Genomic DNA, 21,167 nt, shown 5'->3' on the forward strand with positions numbered 1-21,167 from the left:
AGTGACATTCATGGATGAAATCTCTGATATGTTCGTTGTTATTGCCAATAGTTTTGGTCTCAAAGAAGTAGACAATTTGATTATCGCTGTCAACAAACGTGGCATCAATTTTGGTAAAGTCTATCTTACTGGTCGACCATCTGATAGAGTGATCCTTAACTTTCCAGCCATTATTTGAACAATAGGCCAACACATCCTTTCCACTGTCTATGCATTTAATTTATTAAAAATAATCTTTAAAAACAATTTTAAAAAATTATTAAAATAATTGACAGTAAAATAATACCGGAAATAAGTAAAATGCCAAACGATTGAAAATAAACAATTGTTTTAATTAATGTTTTAGGAATTTTGAAAAATGTTTTCGTGTCTATTATGTTGAGAAAATCAATTGGTATATCTCCTGTAACTATATTATTGATTTTTTGCCAACCATTCAATGAATAGCTTGTGTATAGTATTTCATCCAAATTACTATATTTATTATACTAAATACAAAATTATTTAAAATTTAGTTAATTATAAATTTTACAAATATTTTGATTTAATTAACGAAATGTTTATTTTGTTGTTATAGGCATTTACTTGTAAATTATAAAATACTTCAACAGTGTTGACACAATACTCGTCAAAATCAATAATGAAAGTAATGGCAAAATTGTTTAGTCCCGTATCACTCAATAAACTGTTATTAACAGTAAGGATGTTATCAAAGTGATAGTTATATATCGGATTTTGTGATATCGGAACCATTGAATATCTCTTGTTGTGGTCTGACATAAGGTAGGAATCGTTGACAAACCTCGTAATCGTTGTAAATGATTGCAAATGCTTTGTCGGATCATCACTGAGTTTGGGACATAGTATTGAATTGTCAGTACTTAATACTCGGTCGAAATCATATAAAAGTGATACAAATAATGATAACCAAATGTAAGATGTGTTCAACATTTCTAATAAATTTCTTAACTATTTTCAAGTTAACTAAATAACAGTAAATTTAAAGTTTGAATTAATCACTGCTGTAATAGAATTCAATTCTTAAATATGATTTAAATTGAGAAAACACGTGAATTTAATATTAAACAAACTCTTAGCTAAAGAGTAATTAATAATTATTTGTTTTTTAATTATAATTAAAACAATTTTCTAATTGATGGTAGTTTTTGTCATACAAACAATAGATATTGTGAACAACTAATTAAAACTGTTTTATAATATTAATTAACTGTTATTAACGGTAGTTATCATCTGTTAATAATTTTATAATTAATAGTGTATTACTTTACTATTTTATTCATAAGTATTCTAAATTTGAATTTATAAGTTATACAATACAACTACAGTATGTATATACTGTATAAATATAGTAAAATTTTTAACATTGATTTAATTTTTATGACAAATTGTGAGAAAAGTAATTAATTTTCAGTAAATTTTTGAGATCTTTTGTTGGGGTTTAGTATAATTAATCAGTTTGTTATAGATTAGTGTATATACATATAAAACAATATATTTATACATGCAATGTATAAATTAATTATTATTTACAATTAAATTGTATGTTTATATGAGAATTGATAAAAAATGATTTTATAGTTTTAAAAATAAATAACTCAATGTATTTCTTCAATATATATCACAGAAAGTACAGCATTTCCTAATACTTTGTCATTTCGTTATATTTTTGATTTTTTCAATTTCAGTATTATTACAATCAATATTTTTTTCAGATATTAACCAATAGGTTGTCATATTTCCTTTGCCTTTGATGGCAATCTCTCCGCGAGAGACTGTAATGAATGTGTTGAATGAGTCCAACAGGTTTTTGGTCGATTGACTTATATGTATCTTAAGAGCTTAAAGATACCAAAAATAAAACAATTATTTTTTTAAAACTTTTATATAAACGTAATTTCAAACTAACGCAATCCATTTGACTCCATCCTTGAGGCTGTGTTTACAGTATCGCCTAATTTTCAACAATTGATTAAATAATGCAATAGTATTGACAATAATATTAATATTACCGAAAAGGCAATATCTGGGCATTTTTAGACCGACCACTCCGGCCACACACGAACCAGAATGCAGACCAATTCGTAGCTTAAGTTTTAGATCGGGTCGATGTCTGATCTTAAATGAGATGACACTATTGAGTAGTGAGAGCGCCATTCTTGCAATTTCTCGGGCGTGTCTGAGACCATTGCGTACGGGAAGTCCCGATACTACCATATATGCATCGCCAATGGTCTCAACTTTATAGACATCAAAGCTTTCAATGGTTGAGTCAAATGTAGTATACAAGTCGTTCAATAAATCGACGACCTTTTAATATATCAGATAGTGATTAAAAATATTATATTTATTTTATACTAATGATAGTTAAATGATATTAACTTTGTTTAAATTTAACAATACCTGCATTGGTGTGCTTTGAGCCGACAATGTGGTAAAGCCTACGATATCACTGAAATATATGGTAACACTATCATAGGCTTCAGCTCTCACTGCTTCTCCTCTAATTAGTTGACTCGCGACGGGTCTAAATTTTTTATATAAAATTATTATAATATTATAATTTGTTTAAATTAAAATAAATTATGTCATACTTTGGCAGCAATTGGTAGAGTAAGTCTTCGGCTTTACGCTTCTCTTCTAAATAATCGGCAGTCCTTTCCTGTACTTGAGTTAAAAATATTAAACTCATCAAAAAATTTGCAAATTATATGTATTATGCATTTTATAATAATTAAAAAAACTTAATTATTATAGTTAGTACAGTATATTATAACTGTGATTATAATAGGACATCAATATGTTAGTTAAATTATTAATAAAGTTATTTATGATAAAATAGTATTATTTTGTTAAAAAACTTGATGTATCACTAAATAGGATATACCTAATGATTCCAGATTATTGGCGTACTGTTCCATTCGTGACAATAGATTATCCAATATATTGCTGCTCTCATTTGCCCTATATATGTATATACAGTATATCATAGTTTTTAATTTTATTGTTTAAATTTTATTTGCAAAAAATTAAAAACTTTAGTGAAGTTTAAACTAAAAGCACACAAAAATTACTGTCAATGACTTACTTATTAACTTTTCTCATAATTGATTGCAAACATATAAAGTCTGGCCTTTCATTGATATCTTCAGACCAACACTTTCTAATCATTGACAGTACTTCTTCGTCAGCCATCGTGTCTTCAAGTAGTGGTCGAAAACCTTCACTACAAACCCGATCGACTATTTCTATAGATTTTTAAAATTATATAATAATATAATATGTTTTTAATTAAGTGATGATTAACATTAACAATAATCTGAATTAATTAACTAAAATAAAATAAAATTAACTTATTATAGAATAAAATATGACAATTAAGACATTATTTTATAAAAATATATACATATTTATGTATGAAATGAATACTTATTATATAAAAAATTACTAAATAATAAATTATTTGCTTACCTCTAGGGCTGAGCTCACAGTGTTGGCCACAATAAAAGGGTCCCTGTCGTAGGACTATCTCGTGAGCTATAATTGCAAAACTATAGATATCACCTATAATTCACATAAAGATAAACAAATCATTAATTGTTTAAAATTTCATTAGTTTTCTTTATGAAAGCATTTCATTTAAATATGTTTCAAACATTGAAATGTTATTAAATATATTGTTTTAATAATTGAATAATTAATTATTACACAAAAAGTGGATAGAAGTAATAAATAGTTTTTATTAAATTTTTATCTTATAATTTACTAAATATGAAAAACAAATTAAATAACTGAGAAAATTATAATAGAAATAACTGTAATAATATGTTATTTATTTGTAATACCTTTTTGTGTTGGTTTGGGATAAACTTGTTTAGAAATAAGCAGTTCAGGTGGTGTCCATAACTTTTCTAAAAGTTATAGAAAAAACAAACATAAAATAATTGTTATTAAAATAAATATATTGATTGAATAAATGAAAATAAATGACTTCTCCAAAAGGCATAAGACTCGTGATCGGTGTCACACTTTCGCAATGATTGTAAACCAAAATCGGTAATCTTGAGTACAAATCTTGAGTCGACCACACAATTAGATGACTTGAGGTTTCCGTGGACATGCATTTCACTGTTATGCAAGTATGCCATCCCTTTGATGATGTCGTGCATTAATGAGTATCTGAACATCCAATCGAGTTTGATCTCATCATTCTCTAAGATGTCTTGTAATGAGCCTTTGGGACAATATTCAGTAACAATACAACAGTTGGGTGGGTCGAGACACGCCCCCAGAAAGCGCACGACGTGGTTGTGCTGCAGATCTTTCATCTATTTATTTAATAATTAATTTTATATAATTATAATTTAGTGTTTGTTTTGATTAGATTTTTAGATTAGATTTCCTCACGTGTTTTAGTTCAATAAGTAGGGAACGGTTGATATCAACCCTTAATTTATCGATGGGTTTAACGGCCACAACAATCCCTTTATAAATCCCAGTTCGAGCAAAGATCTGAAACGACTTGTTTGTATTATCCATTAGTGACAGTGTATCAGATGATAATGAAGTCTAAAAATTATAAATTTTAAGATATATTATTCATTTTTCATTATATTTTTTTACAAAGTTTATGCATATTAAAAAATTAATTAAATATAAACATATGTTTGTAATGTATGGTTAACTAATTTTTCAAAGTAGTTTTTTACTAAAAATATATGTACTTTTTTTAATTAATAATTTTAATCTTTGTTTATTAATAATTATGTAAACTTTAAATTAAAATATTGTACATAAATAAAATTTTAGCCTTGTTAACATATGAAATTTATGTAAATTTATTTAAATATTTTCATAATTTAATTTGCTGATAATATAATACTGTATATACAGATAACTCAACTTTGATTTGCATATTATTAATGGTAAATAATGTTATAAATTATAATATATTAGATGAAAGACATACTTTAGACTTGGATGAGACAATAGTTGTATCATTGAATATGATATCTCTATAATCTATTTTCCATAAAAGTCTATCCAATTCCTGTTCATACATCCAATTCTTATACATCACGAATAATAAAACCAAAACCAATAGAAATCCAATTAATGGTATGAATGCCCACTGCCATAGACTTTCTATAATCAACCTATCATTAGATATATTTACAAAAATGTAGAAAATTTAAATTACAAAACATGTAATTACTGGGACAACTTTGACCATCAAATCCACAAACAGGTTCAGCTAACGGTGGCTCTCCATTGAGCCATTCAATTGAATCCGTTAACTCCAATACCTTCAAAATATTAGTAAATATTAAATGAATATAAGTTTTTTATGTATTGAAAAATTAAATTTCACAAAAATACCGGTAAAGCAGATGATTTATTAGGCATCAAAAACAGTCCGACCGGATAAATGCCTAATTTTGATGATTTACTTTTAGACCATTTTCTAGCAATTAATGTGTAATTTCCCTCTGCGTCTCCAAAATCATTGATTTGAACCAAATAACCCATAGCACCTGTATGTTAACAATTTAATAACATTCAAATATAATTAAGTAAAATATTTAAATGCCTCAATAATACTGTAGATAAATTATACAAACTTTGATACTCTCTATTTCTAATATAATTAATTATAGTTTTTCCGTCGTAAGGATTTTCATTAATCTTAAGACTATCATTGAGTGCCCGGGCGTATACATATACAGCATCGTAAAGGTAAGCTCCTTCCGCCGGCACCTAATCATCAAAATTGTTTGTTTTTTAATTATTTGTATAATTTGAATCTTGTGATTACCCGTTTTAGTCCACCCCATTCCCACGTAGGGTTTGGAAAATGAAAGGGTGCCATTTGCATATACCGGTTCACTTTAATTGAAAACTTTTCAAATTCAATGGCAGGAGACGGCACTACACCTATATATGACTGAAATGACTTTTCTGCTAACTCTATAATCTCGAAATCATCGTTTAATAATCCTATTATTTTGACAATAATTTATTAGTATTATATGATATAAAATATAACAATTTAATATATATATATATATATAATTCATACTTTTTAAAAAAACTTTTATAAAATTCAAGTCATGATTACCTTTGAAATACCTGTCCGGATAATGTCTATCATACTGTTCTACATCAACGCCAACCACAAAATATTGGCCATCTTTTAGCAGACCTTGTTGTTCAAGACTTAGCATTAGACCCATGTGTTCAAAATAAAAACCAATTATGACATAAACTTAATGTAATAAAAAATATTTATTTATAATTAATTAATGTGTTATTTTATTAATAATTAAATAATAATATTATTTAACTAAAATATCTCACTTCTTGTTATATCAAAAGTTTGTTTAACAATTTTTTCAAATGGATTTTCAGTATATCCGTAATGATAAGTATCAGTCCATGTGCTGACACGCGTTACATCAATATTATGTAATCGTAATGTGTTTTGTATGGTACGTGCAATTGCTGTAAAGTCGCGGTCGGAGCTCTTTGAGTACAAGAGCACTACTTTATGCCATTGAAATTTGAGTAAAACTGAAGTCACAGATTTGGATATCTGTGTGTCTGGCGGTCGGGTTCGGGCAAAGGTCGAGAATAAACGTTTGTTTGATGTCTCGGGATGTGCACAGAACTGACAGATTATATTTGTATTGATAGACATTAATTAGGATAAATTGGGAGTCAAATAATTAATTACAAACTAATTAATAACTACTCTCAATATGATCTCATGCATAGTCAGAGCCTTTAAATTTAATTATATTTGTTTAATAGTTAGAGTACATTGACTTCACACTAATTAACAACTAAACCACTAAAAACATGAGTTTAATAATAAAATGTTTTAACTATATGTTAGAGTCGACACTATTGTTATATAATCATAGTTTCATTATTAATGGATAGTATCGGTAAAATTTCATTAAAGGGTCGGACACATCATTAAATTAATTATACCTCTATTCTATAAAAATTATTTTAATTGATTTTTTTTATTAAAATTGCTTTCTTTTGATACAAAAGTTTTACGACAAATATATCAAAATAAATAAGCATTGATACATAAACCTTATATTGCAAAATAATGTAATTATCATCAATGTATTAGTCTGTATAAGATAATAACATTGATAATTGGTAAAATTTATAACATTATAAACTGTACTGTATTTACTGTATCATAGCTTAAGTCAATCAATTATATCATTGACAGCACTAAACCCAATGGTCAGCAATGAATAGTAATGTTGTTTTGAAAATAACATTTCCTTTCGCATATGTTATCACATCTGATGATAGATTTAATAGATTTTATATGATATGTCAAACTGTGCCGACAGTCTCTTACTTTATTGTCGACACAAATCCAAAGTCACATTACATGACATTAGTTTTAATAATTTATTGATTTGTTTTGTGAAAAACAGTATATATTTGTTTGTCAATTACATGTAAATTTATATTATCTTTTAATATGATATACACTGTATATTATACAGAATACTGTCTAACAATCATTATTATAACATTTCTTGCTTATAGAGCTTTTCTATATGTTGTATAACTGTTCTAAAAATTAGTCAAACTATATATTATTTGTATCACAACTAACCTCTAATAGTAACAAATATATGTAATAACTTATAAAATATAAAGTGTTTGATAAATTGATGAACACATTAGTATTTCCGATTATACTGTATTGGTAAACATATCATATTATTTGCATTAAAAAATATTTAATATCTAAATCTATAAAAGTTGTTAATTACAATCCTTATAAATTTATAAATTAACAATTAATTAACACAATTATTGTTTGAAAGTACTGTGAGTTAGGTTTAAATATTCAAATATTTAGTTTATAAATAATTATAAATTAGTCAAACAATAATTAACAAAATTCTAATATTAATATTGTATTTTATTTCAACTTTTATTTTTTTTACTAAAATACTATATTTTACTGTTTCAATAAAATATAATTTCAATAAATATACAAATTATTTTAATTTGCAATCTCACACATAATATACAATTTTGAAAAATATTATTAGAGAGAAAATCTATATAAATAATAACTATAAATATATACTAATTATAATACAAATATTCAATTTTTACATAATTAAAATAATAAATATATTTATATATTTATAATAAGTGTGCACTTCAGTACTACATAGACTGACCACCCAATTTTTTAGTAAACCTGTATTATACTATTAATTATATGAATTTCACCTGTATTTTCCTGTATATGAACTTTTACATTCCTGTATGTTAATCTGCATTTAAATATTTTATATAATATATTCTATTTCATATAAATTAAGAAAATTTTAAGTAAATTTTAATGTAATAAATATCCAAAAATGAAAAAACTATTTAAATATATTTTAAATATTTGCGTTACATTATTATTATTATTATTATTATTATTATTATTATTATTATTATTATTATTATTATTATTATTATTATTATTATTATTATTATTATTATTATTATTATTATTATTATTATTATTATTATTATTATTATTATTATTATTATTATTATTATTATTATTATTATTATTATTATTATTATTATTATTATTATTATTATTATTATTATTATTATTATTATTATTATTATTATTATTATTATTATTATTATTATTATTATTATTATTATTATTATTATTATTATTATTATTATTATTATTATTATTATTATTATTATATATATATATATTTATATTCACACTGTATATTAGAAAAATACTAATAAATTTTAGAAAAAGAAAATGTAACTCATAACTAATTTAATAAATTTTTTAAAATCAATTAGTTATACATATTTCAAAACTGTATATTACATTATACGGGTCAACGCTTTTCCTATCGCTTGTATCCTATATTTCATAATGAAATTTTCATTCCTATCAATATATAATACAGGCGGCACCTGTATGTGTGGTCAGTCTAGTACTACAGTGTAATTAATAAGAAATTTTAATATTATGAAGATTACTCATTGGATTGCTTTTAGATAAAAGACATTAAAAATAATTAAATATAAAAAATATTGTTATATAATAATACAATTATTTCCTTATTTAATGAGTTTACAGATCTTTTTATAAATTAATTTCTTTTTCAATTTGATTCACTAATTAGTGGATTTGTTTTCAACTATAAATGCATAGACAATATATTTATTTATTAAAATTATATATTAATAAATCAAAAAAAATTTTTGTCTAATATAAAATATAGTGTTTGTATACCAGATTTTAGAGAAAATATGTGACAATAAACTGTCAAATATTTATATAATATAATTCTTTGATCAAAAACTATTAGTTTATGAATCACTTAACCAAATAACACACTTAACAATCAATATTCATAAATGATATCTTTATTTGTTATATATGTTAATCCGCTCGAAGGTTTGAATTTAATTTATTTATGTTTTTACTAATACTTGAAATTTTAAATTTGCACTAAATTTTATTAAATAAGATTTTGCAGATTTTTTCTAGAGATTAATCAACATTTTATTATAAATAAATTATGCATTCATACAATGTATTTAATTTTTTATAATACTTATTTGCATATTCTGTGATAAATAAATTTTTAAAAATTATCTTAAATTATTAAATACTATTGTAGTTGTATTAATAATTATGCTGTATATTCATTATAAAGTATACCTACAATTATAATATTATAATTAAAAAAGATACAGTACAAATATGTTTTTACAATATAGGATAGAGAAATGTGTTTATATTATAATCAGTATTACAATAAAATAGGAAAAATCTAATTTTCTAATTTTTTAAAAATTTCTATAAAAACATATAAAGAGATTATTTAACTGTAATAAGTAAATTTAATTATAAATTATAAGTAAATGTTTTGAAATTTTAAATAATGTTAAGTTTTTATATATTTTCTAATAAAAAATCAATATTAATAAAATAATAATTAAATATTGTTTGCTTTTAATTAGAAAATTATTTTTATTATTGAAGTCTATATTTAAATTTTATTGCTATAAGCATATGTTCAATAAACATATGCATTTATCATTTAATTTACAGTAGTTTATAATATAAAAATTACAATTAATAAAAAATTAATTTATTAAAATTAAATATTTAAAATGATTATTTCTTAGATTTTTTAGAAAGGTTGTTTCATTATAATTTTTTTATCTAAAATAATATTATTTATCCTTTTTTATAAAGTTTTGATTATTACTGTATGCATACATGTATAATATTTTAATAAATTTTAAAATCTTTAAAAACATTTTTTTATTAACCATAAAATACTTTTAATAAGTAGTTTTATCAAAATTAAGAAGCAATTAAATGAATCATTTTTATTAGTTTTGGTGACATTTTTACGAGAGTCATGTGAATGACTTTGTTGTCAAACCACATAAAAATATTAATAGATATTTAGGTAAAACTAAAATACAATAATATTGTATAAAAATTGTTTGTATTTAGTGTAGGATTTTTTTAAATTAGTAAAATTACTTACATATGAAATCATAGGCATATTGAATGAGTGGGCCATTCGTGCCTCAAAAACACAGGTTTCTTGTGGTCCGATATAACAGGATATCCTTCCCTCAGCCCAAAGTTGTGCCGTTTGTCTAATGCTTTCCGATTCATTGCCATAGGTTTCGGCAATAATAAAGTCGAGAGTATGATTGTTGACCAGTGGCTGATATTCATTGATCTCGGCGACGGCCAAACTGATGGCTCCCGATATTTGAAGGCCGGGTCGCGAGTATTTCTCATCGCCGACTTGTCTTTGACTTCCAGTTATATAACCCATTAAAAACTTTTCGCTTTGGATAACACCGAATATAAGCGACAAACTTATGATAAAAACATTGATTGATACAAACATTTGTTTTATTTTTAAAAAATCAAATTAACTTTAAATTTGAATTTTTATTTAATTTCAATAAATTAAATAAATCTAATTTTTTCATTTTTATAATGAATTAATATATTGAACACATAGTCGTCAATTGCAATCAATCAACAAGTAATGAAAAGCTGTGATTAGGAAACAAGTGTTGAACAACACATTGACTAACAGTTAGCTCATAACCCATATATGATAAAGTATGAGAAGCACAGACACGAGTCTATTGGCACTGTTATCCACTGAGAGACTCAACATTTTGAAACACATCAAACTTACTCCAAGTGCTCTCCACATCTCGTGCCGTAAGATATATAAACCGACTCTTTTGTATTCAATGACAACGAAAGATAAATAATATAAAAGATATGGTGTGTTGTTAATGACATTTACAAACTTTTTTATTCAAAATATTTCTTAATATAATTCAATGCTATTTAAAAAATAAACAAAATTATAATTTACATATAATTTTACTATAATTTATTGCTCACTGAATTTACTTAGCATTAACAAACAAATTATATACTGTACATTATATAAATATAATTTAATTTTTTATTTTAATGTTATATAATGTTTTTAACTATAATAATACTAAAATTTGAGAACTTCATGATTTAGCATTAATTAAATACTTGAAAATTATACAGTATTACCGTAATATAATAATTTATCACTTATAACATTATATAACATATTGTATAACTAGTTAAAACTAGGCTAACAACCTTTAACTGACAAATTATAGTATTTTAAGCAGTTTTCACCAAAATATATATCTAATATAAATTATACAATAAAGTAATCATGGTCATACTTAACTATTATTTTTATACAGGTATATATGTTGTATAATTATAAATGTTGTCTATAAGTTATAATAACTGCTTATAAATAATTACATAAAAATTAATTACTAGACTTAAAGAATTAAAAAAAACAATAGTTAAAAAAGTTATTATAATGATGAGGGCGTCGGGCGCTTACATTAAATAGTAATTGAATAACTATTTATTAAAATGAGTCTACTGTTTAATACATTAGCTAATTAAAATTTATTTATGGATTTCATAAATTTTGATATTATGTTATACTAAATAAATGAGTGTATAATTTAATAATTCAAACAATAATTAATTGTTTTTATTAATAATTCAAAAGTTTATTACCGGTAAATGAAATGTCCAAAAATATAAACATAAGTTTATTTTTTAAAAATATTTTTATTTAATATGAAAAATCAGTAAAATAAATATCAACTGAAATCAATCTTTTTCGGCAATTAGTGTCAAGTGGTGTTCAATTTCCTGTTCGGTTAGCGCCCGAAATAAACCACTGCTGTCTACTATTCCCACCTGAACCTCATTGGGTTTGAATTCAATTGACAATACATTAGAAAGTGTTGTAATCGCCAATTGAATGGTTTCCTTCTGGTCGTAATCAGTTCGCTTCTTCAGCTTCTTTTCCAATTGATTTTGCGCCTCAACTGCTTTGACGCCAACAGCACAACCTCGGTATCCACAGTAATAACCGGCCGGATCTGTCTTAAATAGCAGTGGTTTACCTGATAGTGAAGTAAAGTTAAACATTGATTATTAAAAGAAATAAACTATGGATGCAATGTAAACCTTCTTCGTAAGCAATTAACATCATTGAAGTGCCTAATGGTCTCATTTCGGCATTTTGTGTGTACACCTGAGCGATATCAGCCAGTTTTCGGGCTAACACTTCAATAGGCATTGAATAGCCGTACTTATACTTGAAGTTTGCCGCTTCATAACGAGCCCTTTGCACCTGAATATCAATTTAAGTATTTATTATTATGTCTTAACCATTAATACCAAGTATTACCTGTGACACAGAGTCGGGAACAATACCAGTGATGACACATCCAATGTTTGGTGTAATACGGTAAAGATTAGTCACAGACGACGGATCGATCAGTTTGTCGGCCACTTTCTTCTGTGTTACGACAACAGCACAGTCTTTACCTTTGAGACCCAATGAGGTGATCGACGCCTGATTTATGGCTTTGAAAGCATACTCTGCGGACACAAAACAATGCAATCAATTACTTTTGTCAACAGTTTTGAGTAACGGATACCAACCGACTTGATATAGACGTCCTTCGGGTGAAAAAATAGTGATGTGTCGGTCAAAACCCGCTGAACTTCCTCTTGACATCTCTTCTTAATTGTTCAGATAATAACCAAATAAGCGATCAATTGATTGACAATTCAATGAAATACTTGAATAACAAAAACAATATTCAATTCATTCAGTGATTCAGCACTTGTTTGGACTCAAACTCAACACATATTACGTTCACTTTGTATTCAATTCACAAATAGTGTAATCAGTTTGAAGTGATTGGGAGTGATATGTATTGAGGGAATCATTCATTGGAATCATTGATTACACAACAATTGAATGCAATAATTGGGCTCAAAGTTAATGACAATACATTGAAAACTAATTATTTCAATGAATTTATTATGAAATTTGAATATAAAGAGTGTTTTGTTTGAATTTATATAATATTTGTTGACTAATAATGCGGTGATAATAGTGACCAATCAATCGGTAAAAATGGTATACTTTCGGTGTATGGACGAGATCTCTGGCCACATATCGGGCGAAATAGATGTTATGAAATGGAACCCAAAGATGGATCTCATTGTATTCGCACTGAAGAGCGCCGACATTGTTGTCCATCGGCTCTATTCGTGGCAAAAGATATGGCATTTGCCGAAACCCAAACTCAAGACATTGGCCGACGACAAGACCGACACAACTACGGCAAGATTTGTCCGGGACATTGAATGGCGACCCGACGGCAAAATACTGGCCATTGCTTACGAGTGCGATATCGATTCGAGTGACACCAAAGATGGCAAGTCGTGTCTGTTTTTGCACGACGTCGAGACATCCAAAATGTTGCACAAGATTGTCATCGACGGTAAAATCAATTGTATTAATTGGCAACAAAAGGAACCGTCGGTTTCGTCCAATTTCAACAGTGATATTAATCGTTTGAATTTATCGGACAAATATTCGGCAATTTCACCGTTTATTAGTCTTTTACCAAAAGCTAATTCAGTTCCCAAAGGGTTTATGAGAGGATCAAGTCGTAAGACATCAGACGACAACATTAATGATATGATGAAAGTGGAAAACCAGAAGACATTGAATGTATTGGCCATCGGAACTGAAAATGGTTTTATTGAGTTATACGCTTTCGGTGTCTATAAAATGGCCAAATTTTATATGACAGACAATAATCCCATCAGATATTTAGCGCTTTCCAGTGATCTGTCGCTAATCACTGCATTTGTTGAATATATTGACGACGAATGTCTTGAAGAAAACATTACGAATAGTCGTTATTCAATGATTAGCTATAATCTGAATGTTTTAAAGCAAAGAAGTTATGAAATATTGATGATCTCTCAAATCTACGCCCAATCCATCTCTCAATTGTCTTATTTGAATGAAACGATGCGCGAAATTCTTGAAGCGTGGGAAGATGTCATGGTTGAGATTGACTCAAAACTATCCAATTATGTGTCACTACAGAGAAGTCATTCAAAATCAAGCGCTGAGACTAAAGATAACTTAATACCGCTGATGGCCGACGAGTTTTTAGAGCTGTTGGTGTTGGGAAAAGCCAGCGCTTCACTCGAAAAGTTTCTCAATGATCTAACAGATAAAGGTCTCAAAAAGTTAGGACATTCCATAGAGTTGGCCTATTCTAACATACAGAAGCTCGTCGTTAAAAATGTTGAAAGAGTTCTTCAGCACATTTACTGTCATTTTAATACATTGAAGGGTATGGCTCTTTGGGAGGAGAAGTTTGGCGAAGTTGGTCTCGACATCGTTGCCGTCAATAATACTTTAAAAACTATCGGATCTTTTCTATTAAAATCAACTGAATTACAGCAAGTGATTGATAACTCTATGCGAAATGTTAAAGCATTTATACGATGGCTATACACAGCAATGGTCAGACTCTTAGATAACGAGCCGTCCTCTCAAAGCGAGTTAACTAAAGTCTCGCAACAGGACATCCAATTTGTTACTGAATTTATTAAAGAGAACTTCGAGTTTGAGTCATCATCTAATACAAGCCGACCAACTGCTAGTAATTTTACATTAGAAAGAGTTGGACAATATCTTAAAGATAAAGACCTGACATCAATCAATTCATCAATCAATGATATTACCATAAATCCATGGATTCAATATTTAGAAGAGAGACCAAATCTGACTAATACTGATCCAAAAACTTTATATCTTTACGAACACAAATCTAAAACCTCATTCATTGGTGAACATAAACTTCTGGATCAATCGGTTCGGTTGGCATTCACCGGACCATTCAATGTCATCACTGACTCACTCGGCAATGGCTTGCGTTCAAAGTTATCAGACTTGTTATATATACCAAGCAATGAATTACTTAAAGTCAATCACATATCAAATATCAGTTTAGGATATTTTTATTTGTCTTTTATAAACAAAAGTAAACCAAACAAACAAATGTTTATAATTCGTCAAACAATTGCTAATCATTGTGCCATTGATGTCGTGTCTATTGTTTTCTATTTTAACTCAAAACTATTATCTCTTATAGACTCTCAGTTTTATACAGAAAACATAATAACTTTGTTATTAACTGATGAAGAGTCCAATCAATCATTTTTGGTTCAAATGCCACTCAATTTATTGGACAATAATTTTAAGCCAATTTCAGGTGATTTTAATCACATAAATTCAATAAATTTTGACATAAATTCATTTTCATCGGAATCGGGATTTATATTCCGAACTTTGGATAATATGGTTATGTTTGCTGTGAGTGGTGTCCGCAAAGTGGCCTGTCTTTCATTTGCATCTAAACGCAGAGTTAGACTCTTTGAAATGGATGTGTCTGAAGATGACGACGAAGAACAGTCAGAAATTATGAATGATCTCAACAGTAGTAGTGTTTCGGGACAATCGACTGATAAATCAATGAGTTTTAAAGAGACTATAATTTAACCGAATATTTTTTGTTGTTAATTATAATTAAAAAAAAAACAAATTATTTAATTTATTAAAGTTTATACTACTTGTACTAATTGTATAGAACTTTATTTATACTAATGGACAAAACAGGTATTACCAAAATGGTAACCTACATAAAGTGATCTTGAGCAGGTGGGTTAAGCCATGGGTGATGTAATGCTTGTAATGCTGTCAGTCTAGCTTCAGGATCAACAACAGTTAGTTTGCGTATGAAGTCATACATCAAATACTGTGCCTGTTGTGGGTTACAGTGTTCGGCATACCGTTCCTCAAAGCGTTGTGTTCTCCATAATCCCGAACCGCAAAATGAATAATCTAGAGTTTTGCCCAAACTATACATATCATTAGGATGGGTGCGTGTGTTTTCCGACGGGTCATCCATTTCAGGCGCACTCATAGCTTGTGTATAGACTTCATCCAATTCATTGATTAGTAGTAAATCGGGTTCATTGTTCTCATAGATGAAGCATTCCTCGAAATCTACTAATTTGAAGATATATTGTGGATTCAATTTATCGGATGGACTGTTGTATACTTTGTAGACAATGTTGGTTGGATTTAGTGACATATGTGACACTGTATATGACTTACCTTTGAATGTTGTTTGCATATAAAACAATGCATTAGAGATGTCGCGAACCCAAAGTCGGCAATAATACTCTGGTAAACACCAATTTTCAAATGACTTCATAAACTTATTTAGATGTCCGTCCATCAGCTCCATAGTGAAGGCACAGTAATTGAATGGAAAGCCTGTTTGGCTAAAATCTATCTTGTAAGCACCGTTTTTTAAATTATTTACACGCGCTATTGTTTCAATCATTTTAATTATATTTCACGCGCTATTGACAGCTATTACTATTATACAGTAATCATATAATACATTTGTATAATACCATTATAATTAGGTTAAGGTTGCGGTCCGAACACCAGGTTAGGTAACGGAGCGAACACTAATACAATAGATTAGGTTATGTTAACAATTGTGTAAATAGGTTAGGTTAGTTAAATAGAAAATGATCTTATTTTTGCTTAAACTTATTTACTTTTAATTTATTAATTATAAAAATACGTGTAAATATCGCGTGAAATACAATTAAAATGATTGAAACAATAGCGCGTGTAAATAATATAAAAAACGGTGCTTACAACATAGATCGGCTCCGCCTGTTTGTCGATCGGATAACTCAATGAAGTCGAGCGCTTTGATAATATTATTGTGATTCATACGAAGCAGAAGATATGCCTCTTTACGGAACGCCTCCACCGACTTATCAATGGTTTCCAATTCTACCCTATAGTGAGCTAAAGAAACTATTTTACACGCAAAGAACTGATCGGTTGGCTCATTGTTAACTAATTTACATACTTTCATAATGTGGTGGTCATGACGTGTATCTCCCAGTGATATCTTGTCTGTTATAAGATATCCATTTCCATGATTTGCTAAAATCTGCAAATAGTGTTGATAGTCAGGGTCTGGCGGTTGTTGTTGTTGTATCTGACGAGGCCATGGTTTCATGAGTCCTTCACCAGCTCTGTTCCAAGTCGGGTAATAGTCGGGCCAATTAGCGACTGTGTCGTAACCAATTCCTTCATAGTTTGGCTCTAATAGTGATGGATCTAATTGTTTTCTCTGAGAGTCCATTTGTTGTTGATCCTGATTTTCAGGAATCAATGGATCCAAACCCAGAAAGTATTGATTTCCAGACATTTCTTAATATTACGATCTCTGGTAACAATTTAATGGAATTTAATTAAAGACTAAGAATAACTAAACTTTAATTTAAGAAATTAAAAAATTATTGTTGTAATTGTTGTAATTGTTGTAATATTTAAAATTTATAATTTAAAAAATATTAAACAAAAGTAGAAAAAGTCATAAATTAAATCCCAACGAGTGCTGCACAGGGATATAATAACTGAGGGATTATCACTTAATTTGACCACAAAAAACAAAAATAAATCGATAGCCATTAGACATGTCAAACAACAATAATAACTCGAATACTAGTTCTCATTCAAGTACTTCGAGTTCAAAGACCAATTCAAGCCGACGAGGAATCACATCGCAAACTATAATTCCCGATGAAGTGGGTTCTCCCGATTGTCCCGTATGTCTCAATCGGGTACAGAACAGGGCGTACACTAACCGGTGTTTGCATGAGTTTTGTTATTCCTGTATTAAGGAGTGGAGTCAACAACACAACCGGTGTCCTGTCTGTCGGGGAGTCTATAGTAATATATTGCATAACATACGATCTAAAGAAGACTACGATATAGAGGTAGTCGAGGAACCAATTGAAGATGGTGTTGGAGCACTGGTTACTCTGGGCAACTCAGGTATAGCTATGTTGGTGACACCCCCTGAAAATGGTGTGTATCTCATAGAACCCCGAGAAACACCGTATGGTATTAGACATAATATTATGTTTTACGGCCCAAACCAGGTATTCCTCTTACATAACGTCAACCAAAATATGGTTCTGACAACTGCTGAAAGACTCGAACCAATTCTTAGAGAACTGGGAGCAACACCTTATCGACCACACAATGGTAGACACTCACCATTCCTTAGAAGACATCGACATCAACAGTGATTAAACCATTAAATATGAGATTGAAATAGAAATTATGTCAGAATAAAGGTTTGCATATTATTTAATTAAATTCTTACAATTAATTACTCTAAACTTTTTTTTGAGTATTAAATATACTCTTTATTAAGTTCTATATAAATAAGTAAAAATAAAATCTAATTTTTCTTATCTTTATCAGTGTTGGTATAATAGAAATATTTTTACATTAAGGAAAATATATTATTAAATTGTTAATATAATATAAATTAGACAGAAAACTATTTTTGATAAATACTGTAGTAATATTAATTGATAATTATATTGTAAAAAACATTTTTAAAATAATTATAGCATACTATACAATACTTAATACGATATTTGGAAGTATTGTAATCATTAATCAGTGATAGTAATAATCATCATATATTGATAATAGTTAATATAAATTAATCAATATCTTATAAATTATAAGTTATAATCTTATAAATTAATTATAACACTAAACTATATGTTTGTGTTAAGTTGTAATATAAAATTATTTATTGTAGTTACAAAGTATAAATATTATTGAAATTTGAAAATTTATTACTTTTACTAATAATTTAAAGTTTAATGAAGATTATTACAACAAAACTAAATAAAAAGTTATCAAAACTAATATCTTTTTATAAAAATATAATCAATAATTACAAATATTCAGTATTTGATGAATAAATGATAAAATCATTAAATGTTTGTATTTTTTGTTGTCTTATTTTCATTCATTCGTTTGAAATGATTGTCCATTTCCTTTAAAACTATCCGAAACTTCAATAACGCCCTTAAATAATAAAAAAGTTTAATTAATTAAATTAGTTTTAAAAAATATTAAATGTTGCCATAAATATACCAAATAAGACCAGTAATTACAAATACTAAGAAAACTACTGCAATGCAAATGATGGGCCAAATGATAAAATCATTTGATGTGTTTGAAGAACTCTTGACATTACTGTCAGCAAAGACTATATAATTATTTTTTTGTTAGATTTTTCAATATTTAATAATATTTTATTTTGTTATAATTGTCAAATATTTTGCTTACCATGGTTTACACCATAAGATATTTGTAGCTCAAGTGATATAAAAATTAAGACTAATTTAGTCAGTGATAACATTATCGCACAAAATTATCTCATAAAACCATAAAATATGCAAATAATTGATAAATTATTTAAATATAAGTTTTTTCAAATAATTAACTGTATGTTATTAAAGACAAAATATTCTCGTGATCACTCATACTATTAATACTGTATAATGTAAACAATTTATTTTACTATAAAACTTTTTATTATACTATAATCGTTATATACATAAATTGTCATAGATAATAATAGGCTAAATCATTTAATGTTAATATCAAAATATTATACAAACATTTTATAGATTACTTATTAATTAAAAATAATTATTATTATAAATGGAAAAAGTTTTCAAATCATTAGATTAGTGAGATTTTTTTGATAATTAAAAAATATATTGAATTATAATTTATTTGATAAAGTGGTCAGTTATTTAACTTTGTCTCGTATTGTATTGACTTTGTTCATAACTGGGCGGTGGATCATAATTGGGAAGTATTGACATTACAGACGTTGTGCCGTAATTTAAATGATTATTAGAATAAAGTGGAGGTCTGTCCTCCAATTGTACGACTGGTCTATCATTTTGTCGACTATTATCTCGAATGAAGGCCCGAAAGTTAGAAATAGTGGACACGTGTACCGGTTCATCCCGTGACCGACCATTTGATAATTGGTGTCTTCTAACGGATCTATAGGAACAGGTGATGCGAATGATTCCTAATATAATTAATAAGACACCGATAACGCAGAGCACTGTTATTAATATTGGCGACACATTGTCCCCAAAAGCAAACTTTGCTACAATTGTCACAATGAATATACATATTCCTAGTCTTAATACAGATTTGCCCAAAAAGTAGAAATCGCGGTCATATTTGGTGTTACGGACAATATTATCGGTTACGGGAAGTGTGGTATCGGTTGATGGGACAGACATGTTGTTGTTGTTGTTTTAGTGCACTGTTTTCACTATAAAATCAAGTAATTTTTTTAAAACAACTTTTAATCATAAAATTACGTGATTTTATATGTCATACAATTATTATCAGTGAGATGTCAGGGAAACAAAACGATTATTATCCGCATAACTAAAAAAGGTTATGAAATCTCTATTTTTGATATTTTCAAATCAATTTAATCTCTAAACACTTCTACAAACTTTAATTAATAAACAATACGATTGATGTTAAAGCACTAATTATTAATTATTGTCAGTATTGTTTAAACAACTGATATAATAAAAATAATTATTTACTATATTTAATGCTATACATATATATTTAATATGTATTGTATATCATATGTTATATATACACTAATACAGTAGTTCTAACAAAAGTTATTAAAACAAATTAAAATCAACTATTTTATTGATTTAATATTTTACAGATATT

General features: G+C 27.3%; 6 protein-coding genes across 6 annotated transcripts; 2 read left to right on the forward strand and 4 right to left on the reverse strand.

Moving 5' to 3' along the window:
* Positions 1-721: 721 nt before the first annotated feature.
* On the reverse strand, positions 722-10,976 carry LOC128958110 (atrial natriuretic peptide receptor 2-like). The gene is made up of 20 exons (XM_054303925.1): positions 10,602-10,976; positions 6,376-6,685; positions 6,137-6,283; positions 5,834-6,015; positions 5,640-5,775; positions 5,398-5,552; positions 5,234-5,324; positions 4,988-5,163; positions 4,426-4,587; positions 4,010-4,346; positions 3,864-3,929; positions 3,490-3,582; positions 3,107-3,266; positions 2,906-2,982; positions 2,613-2,685; positions 2,422-2,545; positions 2,031-2,328; positions 1,928-1,972; positions 1,716-1,859; positions 722-831 (listed from the first exon to the last, which is right to left on the reverse strand). The coding sequence occupies exons 1-20, from the start codon at positions 10,974-10,976 to the stop codon at positions 722-724; spliced, it is 3,261 nt and encodes a 1,086-aa protein (XP_054159900.1).
* Positions 10,977-12,171: 1,195 nt separating this feature from the next.
* Positions 12,172-13,321, reverse strand: LOC128958693 (proteasome subunit alpha type-6-like). The gene is made up of 4 exons (XM_054304596.1): positions 13,109-13,321; positions 12,852-13,045; positions 12,629-12,794; positions 12,172-12,564 (listed from the first exon to the last, which is right to left on the reverse strand). The coding sequence occupies exons 1-4, from the start codon at positions 13,182-13,184 to the stop codon at positions 12,266-12,268; spliced, it is 735 nt and encodes a 244-aa protein (XP_054160571.1). The 5' UTR covers positions 13,185-13,321; the 3' UTR covers positions 12,172-12,265.
* Positions 13,322-13,441: 120 nt separating this feature from the next.
* LOC128958111 (anaphase-promoting complex subunit 4-like) lies at positions 13,442-16,040 on the forward strand. Its single transcript, XM_054303926.1, has one exon. It carries the CDS (start codon positions 13,590-13,592, stop codon positions 16,038-16,040), a length of 2,451 nt encoding a protein of 816 aa, XP_054159901.1. The 5' UTR covers positions 13,442-13,589.
* LOC128958684 (uncharacterized) lies at positions 15,987-17,844 on the reverse strand. Its single transcript, XM_054304586.1, has 3 exons — positions 17,235-17,844; positions 16,165-16,820; positions 15,987-16,029 (listed from the first exon to the last, which is right to left on the reverse strand). The coding sequence occupies exons 1-2, from the start codon at positions 17,779-17,781 to the stop codon at positions 16,177-16,179; spliced, it is 1,191 nt and encodes a 396-aa protein (XP_054160561.1). The 5' UTR covers positions 17,782-17,844; the 3' UTR covers positions 15,987-16,029; positions 16,165-16,176.
* An 81-nt stretch (positions 17,845-17,925) lies between these two features.
* On the forward strand, positions 17,926-18,726 carry LOC128958695 (uncharacterized). Its single transcript, XM_054304598.1, has one exon. The coding sequence runs from the start codon at positions 18,050-18,052 to the stop codon at positions 18,665-18,667; it is 618 nt and encodes a 205-aa protein (XP_054160573.1). The 5' UTR covers positions 17,926-18,049; the 3' UTR covers positions 18,668-18,726.
* A 1,416-nt stretch (positions 18,727-20,142) lies between these two features.
* LOC128958699 (uncharacterized) lies at positions 20,143-20,906 on the reverse strand. The gene is made up of 2 exons (XM_054304603.1): positions 20,811-20,906; positions 20,143-20,742 (listed from the first exon to the last, which is right to left on the reverse strand). Exon 2 carries the CDS (start codon positions 20,708-20,710, stop codon positions 20,204-20,206), a length of 507 nt encoding a protein of 168 aa, XP_054160578.1. The 5' UTR covers positions 20,711-20,742; positions 20,811-20,906; the 3' UTR covers positions 20,143-20,203.
* Between the last annotated feature and the right edge of the window lie 261 nt (positions 20,907-21,167).

The sequence above is a fragment of the Oppia nitens genome, unplaced genomic scaffold, assembly GCF_028296485.1.
Source record: "Oppia nitens isolate AA-2021 unplaced genomic scaffold, nextdenovo-longstitch-racon4-pilon3 scaffold3_pilon_pilon_pilon, whole genome shotgun sequence".
Taxonomy (NCBI): domain Eukaryota; kingdom Metazoa; phylum Arthropoda; class Arachnida; order Sarcoptiformes; family Oppiidae; genus Oppia; species Oppia nitens.